We start from the raw sequence: 18,853 nt of genomic DNA, 5'->3' as shown, positions 1-18,853 counted from the left end.
CTTCAATGGAAGATAACACCAAAGATTTTTGAAGGTTGAAGAGACTATGGATGCAAAGGGAAGACTAGATATATAAGTCAGCATGAAAGAGGAAGTTGACCTTCAGTGGAGTTATCAATACAATCAAAAACAAAGGATAGTGTAAAAGTGAGATCTTTGTTGCAAAAAATATGCCAGAGATGACAATCACTGTTAACAGATATAACAAACTTTAGTACACAATACTTTTATTTTTAACAATTATTTCATAGTTTTATTTATTTCATAATTTTAAAAAGACATAACGAAAGTTGTAAATATTTAAAATTTTGTACAGAATAGACATGTATGCAATTTCTTCAATACAAGAGGCTGTTTAGATGTAATAGAAAATTTAATTCACATACCTGTCTTGCTTTCTCAGTAGACAAGGTATGTTGTTCTGTTAATGAATTTCTTTTATCACTGGTATGAAATATATTTCCAACAGGTATTGATAAATCATCTTTACTTTTACTTGTATTTTTATTTCCTTTTGCAATAATATTAGAGCAGATATCTGAATTTGATCTTAAAGTACTAATACATGCTTCAACCATTCTTCTAGTTTTAAGAGCATTCTGCATCTGTAGATGACTCCTTTCTTTTTGTGTATTTTCACAAGAAGCAAGAACTGAAGAATATAAATTATCTTCGTTCTCATGTCTTTGAACACTTGTTTCATTAGAGTCTTGGTAAACATCTTTTGCAACACTATGCTTTTCATGTGTTGAAGATAATATATGTGAATAGTGACTTATTTCAGAACTAGTAGGATGTAATTTCATATCTGTATATTCTTCATGACCACATTTTTTGCCATTATAAGATAAATATTTAGATTTATTCACTAAGGAATCAATGTTATCCAGGTAAGAAAGTGGCACAGTATTTATATTTTGTTCTGTACATTTTAAATTAATAATATCAAAATCATCTTCCACTTTCTCATTAATGGTTAAAGCCTCAAAATCTTCAATATACTCACTAGGCATTTCATTTTCTTTGTTAGACATTTCATAATCAGTTGCAGATTTCTCAGAATATCCATTATCATATATTTCTAATTTATTTTCTTCCATCACTGATTTACTTGGAATAACTAACAAGTCACATTTAGATGTGATATTCTTTTTACAACTGGTACTATCAAATATATGTGCTTCTTTATGAAAATGAGTTTTCTTTTCAGTAGCTAATTTTAGAGAAAGCCTGGTAAAATCTGAAAAAAATAAATAAATAAATAAATAACTTCTACATAACTATTTTGCAAAGTAAATAAGGAAATAGTTTTTGTATTCTTAAATTCATACTTTCTAATATTATTCAAGAATTTTAATCTTTTTTTTCATTATGCGTCATTCCCGCTTCCTACGCAGGGTCCGCGTGTTACTTACATGCGACTTCTTGTTAGTACCACTCCTAACTGACCTGTTGCCTGGCCTGCCGCTGGAGGGGGGAGAGATATTTTTGACTGTAGCAGCATATGGTCACAGAGCCAGTTTGCGGGATGAAAAAGCCAGATAAACTGGCAGAAAAAATCCTAATGCCCGTGCCCAAGACCGGCTAACTTGGCTATGGCTGAGGAAGATCCTCAAATTCCTCACGTCTTCGATGGGAATTGAACCTGGGACACTCCTTCCCCGGTCATATGGTTGCAAAGTGCAAAGTCACTAGGCTAACGGTGCGGACTATTCAAGAATTTTAATATAAAGCATAAATATCTGAATCAAGCAGACTGTAAGCAATAGCCTCTAATATCCTCAAATTGGTGTTGGTCTATGAATGTGTTTATTAAATATAGTATTTAATAAACACATTCATAGACCAATAAGGAATAGAGATTCTTTATGGTTGCATAAATTGGATGCCCGTCTGGACATCCAATTGTCATTTTGAAATACTGAAGTATCAGTACTCTATCACAAGTTAATACTATTTCCAACTCTGCAACTTAACTTGACCTAGCCCTAATCCATCTTTAAGTGTTATATCTCAATAACCCAAAGAAAATATACTTTTAAACATATGATACAATGCAGTTTATCATGTCTTTCTGCATCAGGAAAATTCAGTTGTACAATTTCATTGATATTTAAAGGATGTCAAGAATAATTTTTGTGGCAGAATTTGCATAAAATTAATTTGTTTTTGAATTGTTAACCACATGCTTTTACATGAAACTGTCACTTTTTTAACTGGAATCTTCATCAGCCATTCTGGACTCGCTACTGAATGAGTGCCACTCCCAAATTCTCCCAATCTTCTCTATATAGGACTTTTCTAAGCACAAGATAAAGATAAAGAAGAGTGAACTCCAGCCATTCCTTAATTACATCCTCCCAATGTTTGTTTTTTTTTCCAGGGGGGGGGGGGCTTTTCATTTGGGAGGTATGGGTATCATTTGGATATCCATTGAGGTTTTCTTCTTGCCATATGACCTGTCCATCACAACCTCGATCTTTGAATGGCTGCTACAGTTTTTCTCGTCATGGCCTGAGCTTTAACTCAATATTATGCTTTTTTGTTTTGAAGGGTGATACCAAGCAATGATCTCTTCATTTTTCTCTGGAAAAATCCTCAAACCAGCAGTCAATTTGTTTGACAAAGTCCATATTTACTTTCATATGATATCACTATCAGATATTTTTCTTTAAGGCAGAATGGGATGTACCCTTGGAATGTTTCATGGGTTTTCCAAAGATTGTCCAACCAGATTGAATTCTTCATATAACTTCTTTCTGAAATCCTTCCTCCAGAGCAAGAAATCACAGTAGCTGGTAACAACAATACCATAATTATGAAGACTGCTGTCAATGACTTTAAACAAAGTAGCATGGAAGGTTGCTGCTGCAACCTTGATTGGAAGGTTTTAATAAAGCTATTATTGGCCAATTTTTAGGGTCAATTCAGTGACAATTACCAGAAAACTTGTGGAAGATAGGCCTACAGCAAACAAAGCAATGGGATGAAATTATTAAAAATGCAATTTTTGCATTCATATTTGGATTTCTTGCCTCTTATGTTCAATGCTGGTAGTCTAGAACATGGATCTTTAAGTAAGCTTAATAATTTTTTTTTGTTGCATCCTAATCAAAGAAGCTACTGACAACTAATCACCATGTGCCATGCAATGGTGACATCAACACACAATTATACCTGACCAAAAGGAAACGCAAGTTCTCCATCAATATTACCTCTTTTCCTCCTAACCACTAAACTGCAATCTACATTCCCTCAACTACTCTACACAATCAACACTCCCAATATTGCTGTGGTTATTCATCTCTGGATCCTCTAGTGCTCATGTCAATCCTGTTCATATCAGTCACTACATTGTCTCACCTGTGATTCTGCCAAGGCGTTTAATTCCAAATTTAAGGTTATTAAACAAACTCAAAAGAATGGATATGCAGAATAGGCTTGTAACATGGATAGGAGAGTGGCTGATTTATATGAGGGTGGTCCGAAAAGTTCTCGGCCTCGACCATAGATGGCAACACTATCAGCAAGATTTTTTTTTAAGTTGGTACATCTGTCATAAGCAACCATGTGAAATTGCAAGTCATCCTATCACATAGTAGTTTGTTTTATACAGCTGCCTGAAGCAAAAGTGTTGTCTGTATCAATTGAAATGGATAAAATTGAGTATCGTGTGGTTATAAAATTCTTTGTAAAAGAAGGTTTAACGCCAAAAGAAATTCATTCGAAGTTCATAAAAGTTTATGAGCACTCTTCTCTTTTCTTTCGTTTTCGACAATTAAGAAATGGGCTGTCGAGTTTAAACGTGGCCATACCAACCTTGAAGATGAGCCACATGAAGGATGTCCAAAAAGTGTAGCAATACCAGAAATCATTGATCAAGTGCACGAATATGGTATTGGATGACTGACAAGTCCAAGTGTGTGAAATTGCTGAGACTATAGGCATTTCAAAAGAATGTGTAGGATACATTTTGCATGAAGAATGCAAAAGTTTTGCATAAGATGGGTGCCACGCTTGCTCACAGCAGATCAAAAACACGCTCGCATGAAAATCTCTGAATAGTGCTTGGAGCGTTTTAACAAGAATAAAACTGATTTTGCACATCGATTCATTACTATGGATGAGACTTGGATTCGCAATTACACAACAGAATCCAAAGCAGTCAAAACAGTGGACAGAAGCCGGTTGTTCAGCGTCAAAGACAAAGTCGGTTCCATCGGCAGGAAAGGCCATGGCATCAGTGTTTTGGGATGCTAAAGGCATTTTGTTTATTAATTATCTTGAAAAGAGTAAAACAATAACTGGGAAATATTATTCCGATCTTTTAACCAGACTAGATGAAAAAATTCGTGAAAAAAGACCCGGTTTGCAGAAGAAAAAAAATCATCTTTCATCAGGACAATGCACCTGCCCACAAAGGTGTTTTGGCAATGAGAAAGTTAAGGGATCTGCACTATGAATTGTTGGAAGATCCACCCTATTCCCCAGATTTGGCTCCCTCTGACTTCTATCTCTTCCCAAAACTAAAACTCTTCCTCGCTGGTCAGCATTTTTCTTTGAATGAAGAGGTGATTGCAGCTGTACAGGGGTATTTTGCAGATCTTACTGAGAGCCACTAGAGGAACGGGATTATGGCGCTGGAGCATTGCTGGAATAAATGTATTAAGGGAGATTATGTTGAAAAATAAAAATAATTTGAAATTATAAATTTGTTTTTTCATTAGGGCGAGAACTTTTCAGATCACCGTTGTATGTACCATAGAATGGTGTATGAAGTAGCAGCCAACAGAGGAACTTCCAATTATATGTGTGTATAATCAAAGTTTAGTCTGATCATGGGCAAATTTTAATGAGTGTCACTTTAATGTTGATGAATACAAAATTATGCATTTTGGACTAAGGACACATTGCAGACTGAGTATTATATCAATGGGAATTTACTGTCAATGGTTGATAAAGCTAAAGATCTAGGAGTATTTGCTGAGCCAAAACACTACTAAAGTGATATCAAGTCATCAATTTGGATATTCCTTATTCTTATAAGTTAGTGTTCTCTGCAACTGAAGAGTACACTATAAGGAATAAAGAAGTTATCACTTACACTGCTTGGAAAGAAGTCAACGAACACCACATGGGTCAAGTGCATCATGCCATATAACAAGTCACGGGTTTGTAGCTGGTATAAATTGGAGGAATATAATGCTCCCAAGTCAGTGCAACTTGGTGAAATGGCTGTGAGAAGAGAGATGGAGTTTGAAAAAGGCATTAGGATAGGATGCCATGTTGCAGGCCTATCTGTTCAGCAAAACTGACAAATTGGGCCGACCCAAGTCAACAACTGGTGATACCATATTGAGATGGAAGTGCAAGAAGTCAAGTGCTACCTGCAGTGGACAATCCATCATACTCACTGAACATAACTGTAGGGCAGTACGAAGGAAAACATAAAAATTTCCATTCATCATTGAATGCCGAGTTCCAGGCATCAACTGGAACACAAAAACATTCAAAACCGAGGCTCACAACATAGGTTTCCATGGTAGGACTCTGATATGCAAGCCCCAAACCAACATGCAGTGTCATCTTCATTGGTATAAAGAGTGTGTACAGTGAGACATGGAGTTGGAAACTTGGAAATCTGTGTAATGGAGCAACAAATCAAATACATCATCTACTGAGCAGATGGATAGGTGTGGCAGATGCCCAGTGAATGTCTCTTACCAGAGTGCATAACTCCAATTATGAAATTCAGGGGTGGTGGTGTGAGGGTATGGTTCTGCTTTTCCTGGCTTGGCCTCAGACCTCTATTTGTGGTGCCATGAACACTGAACTCCGAGAGGTATCCGATACTGGACAATGCAATGCTTCCTACTTTGTGGTGTTTCTATGGTCATTAAACTGTTGATATAACTGCATGGTTTTGTGGACATGAACATTATTACTTGACTGGCCTCTACAGGGCCAGTCAAGTAATTGAACTGGCTCTGTAGGATGAACTGGAGCATCAGGTGAAGTCAAGAGACATCTACTCCACAACAGTCCAGAACATCATTATATGCATACAGGAAGAATGGTCCCTAATTCCCATTGATCACTATCATATGATTGTGGAAAGCATGCCCTGTAGGATTGCTGCAGTTATCACAGCAAAAGAGGGTCCTACATCTTATTAAGATGGATGCCATGGTTGTTTGTTCCTTACACAATGGCATCTGTTGACCCCTTTCCAAGCAGTGTATAAAGTGATTCAATTTATCACTCTGATAGCATGGCATCCAGACTACTGTGCTCAGATACGGTGGCCTCAATTCTACAGAGATGAGATACTGTTAAAAAGATTCAGTAACTGAGATAATATCTGTGAATAGATTTGTGCATATTAAGACAGGTTGAAGGAATGTAGTCTTCAAATTTTGAGGAATAGAACAGCAGATATGATAGAAACACATGCTGATAAGGAATCTTATAAGAAAAATACTGCAACTCATGGAATGGAAGGTGTGTGTTGGAGTAATCCCTGAAAACTGAGCAAGCATGCAACGTGTGTGTGTGTGTGTTCTTCTCGTGGCATATAGTGAATAATTTCATAAGATACATGACAGGTAATTAGACACTGAAAGACCTATGAAGGGTCCTCCTCCAATGTGTTCCTGATTCCCTGGAGGTATCTGTATAATAATAATAATTATTGTTACTCTATCCTTACAGATAACTTCATCAGATGCTTGCTTACTTGGCTGCATCTATCAATGTTGTTAGCAAAATATCTGAAGTTGATTCTTTTCATTTTTTTCTTAATAATAATTGGATGGAAAGACTGGTTTGTAAGGCTCTTTTTCATCTGAAAGTTAATTAGCCAGTCTCATATGGCTTTTTCTCTTCCTAGAAATTGGGGTTTTTTATTTCATGAAATAAATTGGCCAGAAGAACGTGCAACTAACAGACCTCAAGCCTGCTTTGGCTGCAATTCCAAACAACACAACCTTAATAATATTTATATATTTGAGCCTACAGTTCATCACTAAAAGATGACATTCATTTTAATGTTCATACACATTTCTTTCTTTGCAAACGTAATTAATATTTTATTTGACCATCTGACAAGTAATTAGGCTTTTGTGCTAAACACATCAGATTTATTGTAATGAATATAATTACACACAAGTTTAATGGGTCCCATATTTTGTCTCAGTCACAGAAATATTATTATTATTTCGTGACACCTCCAAAGACTCATTAAGGGAAGACACCTACTCTACAACTCGCCATCTCCACCAAACCTCTACTACCATCATCATCTACATCAATGCCATCCGCTGCCCACCACCACAATTAGTATTCTTTGTCTGTAAACTGCGTGTGTTCTCAAGAACCAATTTGTCTGTATGAGGAACGAAAAACCCAAGTTTCCGGGAGAAAAAAACCCTGCTACCTCCATATGAAATCGGCTTATACCTTCAATTGAAAAAAAAACCCATATAAAGATTCCTCCTGTCACAAAGAGAATCAAATTTAGGCCTTTTACAATCAAAGGGCACAACGTACTGTCGTTCTTCCAATTGCACTATGGAGGCACTTTTATCAGGAATATAATCTTAAAACTGTAAAAGCACACCAAAAAACACTCAAAACAATATGTGGAAAAAAGTTCCACTAAAAATCTTAAGTCCTATTAGTGGTGTCCTCTATGAATGCCGATGGGTGAGAATCCTAAGAATTAAAGTGTCCCAAATTTTGGGAGTCTCACTGTATCCTGAACTAATCTTAAAATGTTATCAACAATGATGGAACGGATAAGACTTTGTTTCATCCATATTCTATCCATGTAAAATTTAGGCATATTTTTAGGCTGGAACATAGCATCAGTAATGACCAATTTATGTCTACTGAATAAAAATCTATACAGGAATTAGCGTAGCTTTTTTTTCTTCAAATTTTGTGGAGCATTTCTAAAGGTCTAGCATTCTTCTTCCAACAAGAACCAATTTCACATGCATAAAGTTGCCTGATCACATAAATGAAATTGCTTCCAGTTCAAAAAGTTCACCTTTTTATTTAAAATATTATAGATGGCCCATCTTTCCCTAATTCCTGTTGATTGATTGAATATTCATGCCCCTGTTGCAACTAACAGACCTCAAGCCTGCTTTGGCTGCAATTCCAAACAACACAACCTTAATAATATTTATATATTTGAGCCTACAGTTCATCACTAAAAGATGACATTCATTTTAATGTTCATACACATTTCTTTCTTTGCAAACGTAATTAATATTTTATTTGACCATCTGACAAGTAATTAGGCTTTTGTGCTAAACACATCAGATTTATTGTAATGAATATAATTACACACAAGTTTAATGGGTCCCATATTTTGTCTCAGTCACAGAAATATTATTATTATTTCGTGACACCTCCAAAGACTCATTAAGGGAAGACACCTACTCTACAACTCGCCATCTCCACCAAACCTCTACTACCATCATCATCTACATCAATGCCATCCGCTGCCCACCACCACAATTAGTATTCTTTGTCTGTAAACTGCGTGTGTTCTCAAGAACCAATTTGTCTGTATGAGGAACGAAAAACCCAAGTTTCCGGGAGAAAAAAACCCTGCTACCTCCATATGAAATCGGCTTATACCTTCAATTGAAAAAAAAACCCATATAAAGATTCCTCCTGTCACAAAGAGAATCAAATTTAGGCCTTTTACAATCAAAGGGCACAACGTACTGTCGTTCTTCCAATTGCACTATGGAGGCACTTTTATCAGGAATATAATCTTAAAACTGTAAAAGCACACCAAAAAACACTCAAAACAATATGTGGAAAAAAGTTCCACTAAAAATCTTAAGTCCTATTAGTGGTGTCCTCTATGAATGCCGATGGGTGAGAATCCTAAGAATTAAAGTGTCCCAAATTTTGGGAGTCTCACTGTATCCTGAACTAATCTTAAAATGTTATCAACAATGATGGAACGGATAAGACTTTGTTTCATCCATATTCTATCCATGTAAAATTTAGGCATATTTTTAGGCTGGAACATAGCATCAGTAATGACCAATTTATGTCTACTGAATAAAAATCTATACAGGAATTAGCGTAGCTTTTTTTTCTTCAAATTTTGTGGAGCATTTCTAAAGGTCTAGCATTCTTCTTCCAACAAGAACCAATTTCACATGCATAAAGTTGCCTGATCACATAAATGAAATTGCTTCCAGTTCAAAAAGTTCACCTTTTTATTTAAAATATTATAGATGGCCCATCTTTCCCTAATTCCTGTTGATTGATTGAATATTCATGCCCCTGTTTAGAATACTCACATCTGTTTTAGCTTAATGTCAATTATGTCAACATATAATTCTTCTGCTAGATCTCTTTTTCTGCTAATGCTCCTACATTGATAGTGCCAATTTTCAATTCTGGTTAGGTTGTTGCTGTAGAGGACTTTTCACTGTTGCCTTTAGTTCTTCCTTAACAAAAGCAGAAGAACATACCAGGAAATGCTGAGCCATATGATATCTGTTATACTGTCATAATCAACTTAGTTTCAACAATACAATTTGGTTGAGCAATATATGATACAATACTAAAATCCAAATTGCCAGCTCATTTTCATTTATTCAATATCTATGTAGATATCTAATAAATGGCTACATCACAGATGAGCAAGGACTGGCAAAAAATACCTAGCTCCATTCCTCATAGCCAATGCAGAAATCTCCTCTGTTAAATATTTTTAATCCTTAACCACTAACTGCATCTTCCAACATTTTGGTGATATCACCACATCAGATTTCTCTACTGTATTTTTTCATTGCTTTTATCTCATGCTATAGTTATGTTATCATAACACTAATTAAGAGTATAGACCATATTGGTCTGTTCCAGTCTCATTATCCATCTGATATCCTTTTTTGAGGTCTACCCTGCCTTCTCTTTCCAAATGGCTTATATTTTAGTATTTGTTTAGGATATTGGGTGTTGGCCATTCGGTTTACATGTTCAATCCATTTTTTGTTTATAATTGTTTATATTTTCTTCTATTGATTTGGTTTTTAGTTCTTTTTTGATCTAATAATGTGTATTTTGCAGTTCTTCTCATAAATCTCATTTCACTTGTTTTTATTCTTTGTTTATCTTGTTTGTTTATTGCTCAAATTTCATTGCCATATAATAATGTGGGCATTGCTAAAGTATTATATATTTTCAAGCATGTTTCTTTTTGTACTATATTTGGGTTGAGTGTTCTATTTATCAGGCCTATAATCTGTAAAAATTTTGAAGTTTTTTATTTTTTATGTCTTTTTCTCCTTCATATAGTTTTATCATATATATATATATATATATATATATATGATACAATAAATAGGATCTGGGCTCTCTCTCTCTTTTTTTTTTTTTTTTTAAATAGATTATACTTCTCTGTCAGAGGATTCGTCCAAAATAACTAGCAGTCATTTTGGTTAATTTCATAGTGACTGTTATTGAAATAACTTAATTCTATTTCTTGAATTAGAATCATTTAATAAATCAGAATTATATGAGTTAATTCAGCCTATACAATGCTAGAACATGGTTTTGGTTAGCCACAGAAACCTACAAATGTTTTTATATTCAAAATTCATCTACATGTTATAGAAAATATGAATAAAGTGCTTTTTTTTTACTCTAAACTGATATTCCACTGGTGGAATGTATGCTCAACTACAGAAATGATCACAAAGACTAAACTTGTTTTCTGTTAATAAAATGTGTTAAGGAATTTGTATTTGCCTTCCATACTCATAATAATTATTTGAGCATAACTATAAACTGAGCATCAAGTGATGAGTAGTGACTCATCAAGTTAATAACTTCTTGCTTTTAACATAGCAGAGAATGAAGATTTATTGTTACATAGACCATATATTTACAACGTACTTAAGCTCTTACAAATTGCCTACCGGTTTTGCTAGTAACTGACCAGCTTTCTCAAGGCTTGCATAGTACAAAAAAGAGGTAAATGCAAAAAAACTGGTCAGTTACTAGCGAAACCGGTAGGCAATTTGTAAGAGCTTAAGTACGTTGTAAATATATGGTCTATGTAACAATAAATCTTCATTTTGTAATACTTTATGACCAAAACATGTATAATTTAAATAGCAGAGAATGTTAATGAAGTTTTAAAGAGAACAATACTGAGGTAATATTTTTTAATATGATATGGTAGAGCAAGTCTGGAATGATAATACAGTAAACTATCAAATGCAAGATCCATCTTTCAAAATGAGATAAAGTTAAATACTCCTTAAATTTTACATATTGAAAACGTTTTCAAATACCTCTGTTCTCTCTATTTTTCATTTTCCTTCTTCTGGAAGTCTGCTGAATTAAAAAGGGGCTAATTTCTGCCATGCTATTTAAATAGTAAAGGTAGAAAATAAAAAGCATGTTGGACCAAAAAGATTACAAATTTAAATCAGTTAAACACAATATTGAATTTTTAGAACAGAATACTAGTTTCAAAAATGCATCATTTCGAGCAATGCTAATTTAATTAATATATGGAATACCTTTAACAACACTTTTTTTTTTAAATACTGTGAATTTGCCTAACCCGCATACACAAAATGTTTGATTATTATTATTTTTTAAGTACCTGTCTGTAAGGATCTAAAAAAATTTTCAAATACTATAATATAAACATTTTGAAACAGGATAATGAAACTATAGTGATATGTATGAAATCCCAATTTTTTTTTTTTTTCTAGTTTACATTGACTCAATATGTTTTGGCACAACTATCTACTTGTATACACCACAAGTGCATTTCAACAAGACTAGAGAAGAAACAACCTCCTATCATTAAATACACATGATATTAAATGTCCTCTAAATTTCAGGAAAGTTTTTTTTAAACTTTCTAAAATTTTTTTCTAAACTTTAGTACTAAAATGACCCTATATTGTAAAACAGATCTATCCCTAAAACATACTTCACAGACACAAGCAAAACAAAGTAAATTTTTATTGTATCAGTGGTTAGCATATCTGCTCTCCAGCCAAAAAGGCTGTGGGTTTGAATCCTGCTGTAGATTTTGTGATTGTCTGTGAAAACTCTAGTGGTGGTGGTGGTGATGAGGAGTAGATGGTGTTGGTGTAGATGATGATGGTATAGTTCGCCCACTGATTAGAGATCCTTCGACACTTCTGCGCATGTTAGAAAAAGGAGAATCCATTCCGATAATAGGGTAATCAGTCCGTATTGTGGGATGAGTTGTTTATTATTACCAGTCGGAAAATTAACTTCTCTTTTATGATTATTGTAGTTAACTATGTTGCTTTTATAACAGTTGGAAAATTTTACCTATAAAGCACGTGATTTCATGTGTTGGCGACCAATTCGGACGTCCTTCATTTCTTTCTCTCCCTTCAGCATGAATCGACTATTCTTGGAAAGACGCGAAGCAGGGACCTACAAATGGTGGGCGAACTATAGTTGAGGTTCGTTGTAGTTGATGAACTGAGTGGTGGAGATAGAGTTGTAGAGTAGGTGCCCTCCCTCGATGAGTCTTTGAATTCCTTGGAGGTGTCACATAATAATAATAATAACAAATTTCAAATCATATATTTGCAACATAACTAACATCTCCTGTGGATATCTGCAGAATTTAGCAGATATCCACACAACGTATTCAAATTCTTCTGGAAAGCAATATTAGTTTTACTCCTCAGAGCTCTGCAGAACTGTACCTCATCTGCAAATAACTTATATCTTCAATTTAAACTTTCATCTCAATACAATTACTATACAAATTAAACCAAAATGGTCCTAAAACACTCTCTGGCATACTAGTGAGTTTCCTTATCTGTAAGAGTGATCCTCCTATACATAACTTGGTGATACTTATCAGATAGTAATCTTCTATCCACTTCACTAATCTGTTATTGTATTTGATCTGCCCAAATTTAAATATTGATTTAAAATTTAAATTCAAATTACCTCTACGGGGTGCTTAAGGGTCAAAGCTGTATAACTGAGAGGAGACCTCCACATAGCCTTTAAAGGAATGCGGAGAACCGACTAGTGCTTCTGACCTAATGTCCAATCCTCACCTTCTCGTGGTGCACCCTGTTGGGTATCTACTTGGATACTGAACGAACGAGGATGGGCTGGCAATTTGGGATTTAGCCGACCAAATTGTATTCTTATTGGTTAAACCAAAATAAAAAATGATGGTACAACATGACAAAATTTCATGCCGGCTGGGGCGTTGCCCGGTTAAACAAGGCCCCCGTTGTTTTTGCCAGGGAACCAGGGCGAACAGCGAAAAGTCAGCTACTGGAACAAATCTGAAAACAAACCCCAACTCAACATCACCAGAGTTAAAGATCGGTACTATCAACGTAAGAAGCCTGAATGGCAAAGAAATGGAGCTAGCTGAGGAATTAGATAAGTACCAGATCAACATAATAAGGGTGACTGAAACAAAAAAGACCAAAACTGGTGAGATCTTTCTGATCAATAAATACAAAATGTTATATTCAGGCAATGACAATCAAGGAAAAGAAGGAGTAGCCATAGTATTCAACACAAAATACGAGGCTAATCTTCTTGAATGGCAGTCAGTCTCAAGTAGAGTAATGTGGGCAAATATGAGAATGGGGAACTGGACAATGAGACTTATTTGTGCCTATGATCCCACAGAAGGTTCTATTAAGGTAGAAGTGGAAGAATTTTTTGAAGCTTTAGAGAAAGCGACTGACACAATGAAAAAGAAAAAGTTGGTCCTTGTTGGGGATCTAAATAGCAGAGTAGGAAATGATTGTCAGACATACAAAAATATTTGGGGAAAATTTGGAGAAAAGAGCAAAGCTAATAATAATGGCAAATATCTGTTGGATTTCTGCTCAGGACATGGTGTTACACCTGATATCTTGAGAATATAGTATTCTCAGTTATCATGGTGTAACATGAAAAATAAATAACATAAATAAAAACCCCTGCATAAAAAGGATAATTTAATTAATAAAATATTCTTGCATCCAGTATAAATTGAGTAAAATGTAAAGGTCTATTGTTTAGTTAAGATAACAAAAGAAAAGAATGTATTAAGATGTATTATGACTAAACAAGGAATTTGTATTAAATAAGCTAACTAAGAATTAATATAGTAATGCGATTAAGAATGAAAGAGTTAAGTGCATAAGTATAAAAGAATGAGTCATGAAATACGCTATGTAAAAGGCTACAGATTAAGCATTAAGTAGAATTCTGAGAAAAGGTTTGAAAGGGGGTTAAGATAGAGGCTAACAAGAGAAATAACGGAATACCGCTTAGGGCCTATACCCGGATAGAAACTTCGTTACGAGTTGCTGATCAAAATGACGTATGGCGGCAAAATGCTATCCAATTGGTAGACAGACGGAAAACAAGTAGGAGGCGGGAGAAAGAAGTAAGAAAGGGCACCGTTAGGGAAGCAGCTATAAAAGGGTTGGTAACCCCCCCCCTCTAGGCTTTTTCGAGGAGTAGGCTCTTTTGGGTTTTTGGGGAAGACGTTTAGATAGCCAAGGAGGCTTGAGGCCTTTTTGCCTTTTGCCAGAGGAGAAGAAACGTTTGGATAGTCGCGGTGGTTTTAGTTTGGTTTTCTAGTGGATTTCACGGTGTTCCTGAGTGGGAAGATATGGCTTATATTCTCATGCCACAACAAGGAATCGAAGGTGAGTGGGAAGGCTATTCCCGTATTCCTATGTAGAAAGCAAAATATACCATAGAGTCATAGGAAGCTGTGAAAATATCGATGTCCTCGTTTCGGATAGTACAGCCGACGGCGCAGATGTTTATATAGCCCTGAATTGCAAGAAGTTATGCAAGCAAGTTCGTTCAGTAGAAGGTGAAGGCCCGTAAGTGAAGCTAAAGAAAGGTATTGTGAATTTTGTCTTATGTTAACTAGAAGTTGTTTGTGATAGGTATCATTGTCATAATACAGAACTGTTAAAGTGATTAGGGAGAAATTATAATAGGACTTTAGAATTTGATAGAGAGTGCTAAAAGTAAGCTAGCTAGTGTTGATAATTTGTGAATAATTAATTATCCTAAGAATCTTGAGTACCTACTATATTGTAAAAGGAAAGTTAATGACATAGTTGTGTTAATGAAGTAAATGGTTTTATTAACATTGAGTTTGATTAGTGTAAATTGAGTAATCAAGTAGCCTGAGGAATTTGAATGCCTAGTGTGATGTGTAGAGAATCGGAATTGTCGTAGGTATGTGTAGAGTAGTTAATGATTTTGTTAGTGTACTTGAAGTTGAATAATCTAATAATGTGTGGTGATCTAATTTTTCCATGTTAAGTGAATTCATGATTTGTATGAAATTTTGTGGCGGCATGATCGTAGTAACTTTTGTCGAATCATAGCCCAACTACTTGTATTAAGCTAATTTTAGTGTGTAGGTAATTTAGTTGAGTATTTTGATATGTACCATGTTTAGAAAAATAATAAACCTTTTGTTAAATGAAAAAAAAAAAGTTGTCTGATATTGCTAATCCAATGCACCGCTTAGAAACATTCGAGCCTAACCACGCGGGGAATTAATGTTAAGAAACGGGAAGTTTAAGGAATTAATGTTGAGTAACAAGAAATAGTGTCACGACAGCAATAGTTACACTTTCAGATGTTTGAGTTCCTTTTCTCTGTTTATGTATAAAATATCTTAAACTAAATATCCCAAAGGGCGCAGTTAAAATACAAATAATAGGGATACTACAGGGAACAATAACTCAGATATTAGTATAAATTTTGGTGATGTCTTGAAAGTAGAAGTTAGAAGAATATAGACGAAGGCAGTTTGTAAAACAAACAAAATCGTAAGATAGAGACATAACAATGGACTGGTTATTACTAACACCATGTTCCCAAATAAAAATGTGCACAAATTCACATGGAGAGAAGAGGCTAGGAATAAGAAAAGTCTCATTGACTAAGTTATTGTTGATGGTGATGTTTTCTCCCTGGTGCAGGACACCAGAGTGCACTGAGGATTTGAAATTGGAAGTGATCACTATTTAGCCTTGAGCAGGATAAAATTGAATTCCATATTGAAAAGGATAAAATGTAAGAAAGTTTTAAAGCGAATAAAAGTTGAGCAGCTCTCAGATGTGAACTGTAGACTAAAATACACAAAGATTATTGAAGAAAAAATGAAAGAGTTTGAGAACAGCAACCAAACCTTGGAGATTCAGTGGCAAACTCTGAAGAAAACATTGATTCATTCTGCCAGAGAGGCATGTGGTGAGGTTGTCTGCAAGGATAAAAAAAATCAGAACTCCCTGGTGGACACAGGAAGTTAAAGAGGCAGTGAGGGAAAAGAAGAATGCATATCAAAAGTTCTTGTCAAATAAGTCAGCTTGTGCTCTTAGAGAATATGGAGACAAATGCAAGAATGCTAAACACTGTGTAAAACTAGCTAAACAATGTCATGGGAGGACTTTGGCAAGAATATAGAAAATAAATATCAAGAAGGTGGCAAAATATTCTGGAGGTTGTTGAAGAAGCTTAGGAATGGAGGAAAGAGTGCTGTAAAAGGAGTTAGAGATGATAAAGGTGACATAAAAACTGGAGAAAAAGATATCCTTAAAGTATGGAGTAATTACTTTGAAAAACTGCTAAATGAAACAAGCAGTGATGACAGCACAGTGGTAAAAAACACTGACCAGGCATGCAGGCAGGAATACATATCCATACTTGAAGTAGAAAAAGCCATCAGAGGCTTGAAATGTATTCGACCAGAAATGCTGAAGTATGGTGGTATAAGAGTCTTACAGTGGCTGCACTGCATAGTTCAGAAAGCCTGGACAGAGGGACGAATTCCCGATAATTGGAGAAGAGCTCTCATAGTACCCATATATAAAAAGGGAAATAAAACTGAATGTGAGAATTACAGAGGTATTTCCCTACTGAGTGTTCCTGGCAAAATCTATGCAAGTATACTTGAGAAACGGTTGAGAAGAATTCTGGAAGAAAAGCTTGGTGAAGAACAAGCTGGATTCAGGCCAAACAGAGGCTGTCAGGATCAGATCAGATATTTCCATGCTTTCACGACAAATAGTCGAGAAAGCATGGAAATATAACAAAGATCTGAATTTAAGTTTTGTTGATTTGGAAAAGGCATATGATAAGGTGCCAAGAGAGAAGCTATTCAGTACGCTGCAGTTATATTGTGTCAATGGGACATTATATCAAGCAATACTTGGTCTTTATTTGAGTTGTAAGTCAGCAGTTAGAATTGAAGGAAGTACAGGAAAATGGTTTAATGTTAAATCTGGTGTGAGACAAGGATGTACATTATCCCCTCTGTTATTCATTATCTATATGGATCACATTATGAAGGAAAGTGGTATTAAACATGATATCAAAATAGGAGATGTTAATGTTAGCTCTTTGCTTTATGCGGATGTTGTTATACTTCTAAATAAATCCGCTACAAGTCTGCAAGATTTTTTGACTAAATTGAATAGCTGTTGTAATAGATATGGTATGAAGGTCAGCAATAAAAAGACAAAGACAATGAAAATAGGCAGAATTATTGAAAACGTCAACTGTGTTGTAAATGGAGAACCTGTGGAACAATTAAAACATTTCAGCTACTTAGGCATGATTTTTAGTGAAGATGGTAAATTAAATATGGAAATTGACAACAGAATCAACAAAGCTGGTATGGTAGGAAGTCAATTGAATAAATTCGTATGGAATAAGAGAGAAATTAGTTGGAACACTAAATTAGCTGTATACAAGACAGTGTTCAAACCAGTTTTGACTTATGGATCTGAGAGCTGGGTCAGAAGTAAAACACTTGACCAAAGACTAGAGACTGCAGATATGAGAGTCCTGAGAAAGATTAGAGGCATAAACAGATGGCATCAATAGCAATATCATATTAAAAATGAGGATATTAGGAAAGAACTTGACATTGTCTGCATCCAGGAATGCGTTAGCAGAGCTAATCTCAGGTGGTATGGTCACCTAAACAGAATGGGCGAGGAAAGATTAGCAAAACAAGTGTTCTCTGCCAGGTTGGCAGCAAAACGACCCAGAGGAAGACCAAGATATAGGTGGATTGATACAGTACAAAGTGCCTTAGATGATAGAAATATAAGATCTGATAATGTTGGAGTCTTGACAAGTAACAGACTGATTTGGAGGAAAATTGAAGATAGGAAGTTAGTAATGATGTAATTTTTTCATGTAGTACTATTATATCCTGTACACCCCTTATGGGTACATGGCAGGAATTTGATGATGATGATGGTTACCTCTACAAAAGATCTTTGCAAAATCTAGATATATTACTATATATTCATATCCTTATCTAATACAATGTTACCCTGTTTTAATCAATAAATAATAAATGCATAAATCAATAAATGTATGAAGAGTATAAGACACAGGCCAGAAGAGTGAGTAGTATGGTAAGGAAGACGAAACTGGAATATGAGAGGAGATTAGCCCTAAGATCCAAAGAAAATCCTAGGGAATTTTTTAGATATGTGGCCTGCAGGAGGAGAAATGACTGTGGAAGAATGATATTGTGGGATAAAAATGGGAATAGAGTGACTGATGCACAGGACATAGTAGAATTGTTCAATGAACACTTTATTGGAGTACAGTATTTCATCCTGGAGAAGTCAGTTTTAATGCTAGAAGGATAGGGCAGGTTCAAGGTTTAGAGGTACAGGAGAAGAGTGTGTTCCAAATACTGAGTACTCTGGATATCAGTAAAGCTGTGGGACTGGATGGTATTTCACCACGAGTTTTGAGAGAATTTGCTAGGGAACTGACAGTGCCTTTGATCTGGCTCTTTAAT

The 18,853-nt window shown here is 35.1% G+C and overlaps 1 protein-coding gene across 1 annotated transcript in view; it reads right to left on the bottom strand.

The window, feature by feature from the left end:
• The window catches only part of LOC150107424 (uncharacterized), a 185,242-nt gene that overhangs the window by 158,353 nt on the left and 8,036 nt on the right, over nucleotides 1-18,853 (bottom strand). Inside the window, exons 2-3 of the mRNA XM_090391285.1 lie at nucleotides 11,331-11,404; nucleotides 387-1,240 (exon numbers count right to left, since the gene is read on the bottom strand). Coding sequence (XP_090247411.1) covers nucleotides 387-1,240; nucleotides 11,331-11,403 — 927 coding nt within the window. The 5' untranslated portion in view covers nucleotide 11,404. The remainder of the gene's footprint in view (nucleotides 1-386; nucleotides 1,241-11,330; nucleotides 11,405-18,853) is intronic.

The sequence above is a fragment of the Typopeltis vanoorti genome, chromosome 4 (genome assembly GCF_054136105.1).
Source record: "Typopeltis vanoorti isolate ZY-2024b chromosome 4, IOZ_Tvanoo_1.0, whole genome shotgun sequence".
In the NCBI taxonomy this organism is placed as follows: domain Eukaryota; kingdom Metazoa; phylum Arthropoda; class Arachnida; order Uropygi; family Thelyphonidae; genus Typopeltis; species Typopeltis vanoorti.
The sequence above is the reverse complement of the archived record's forward strand: the minus strand, read 5'-3'. Positions and strand labels throughout refer to the sequence as shown.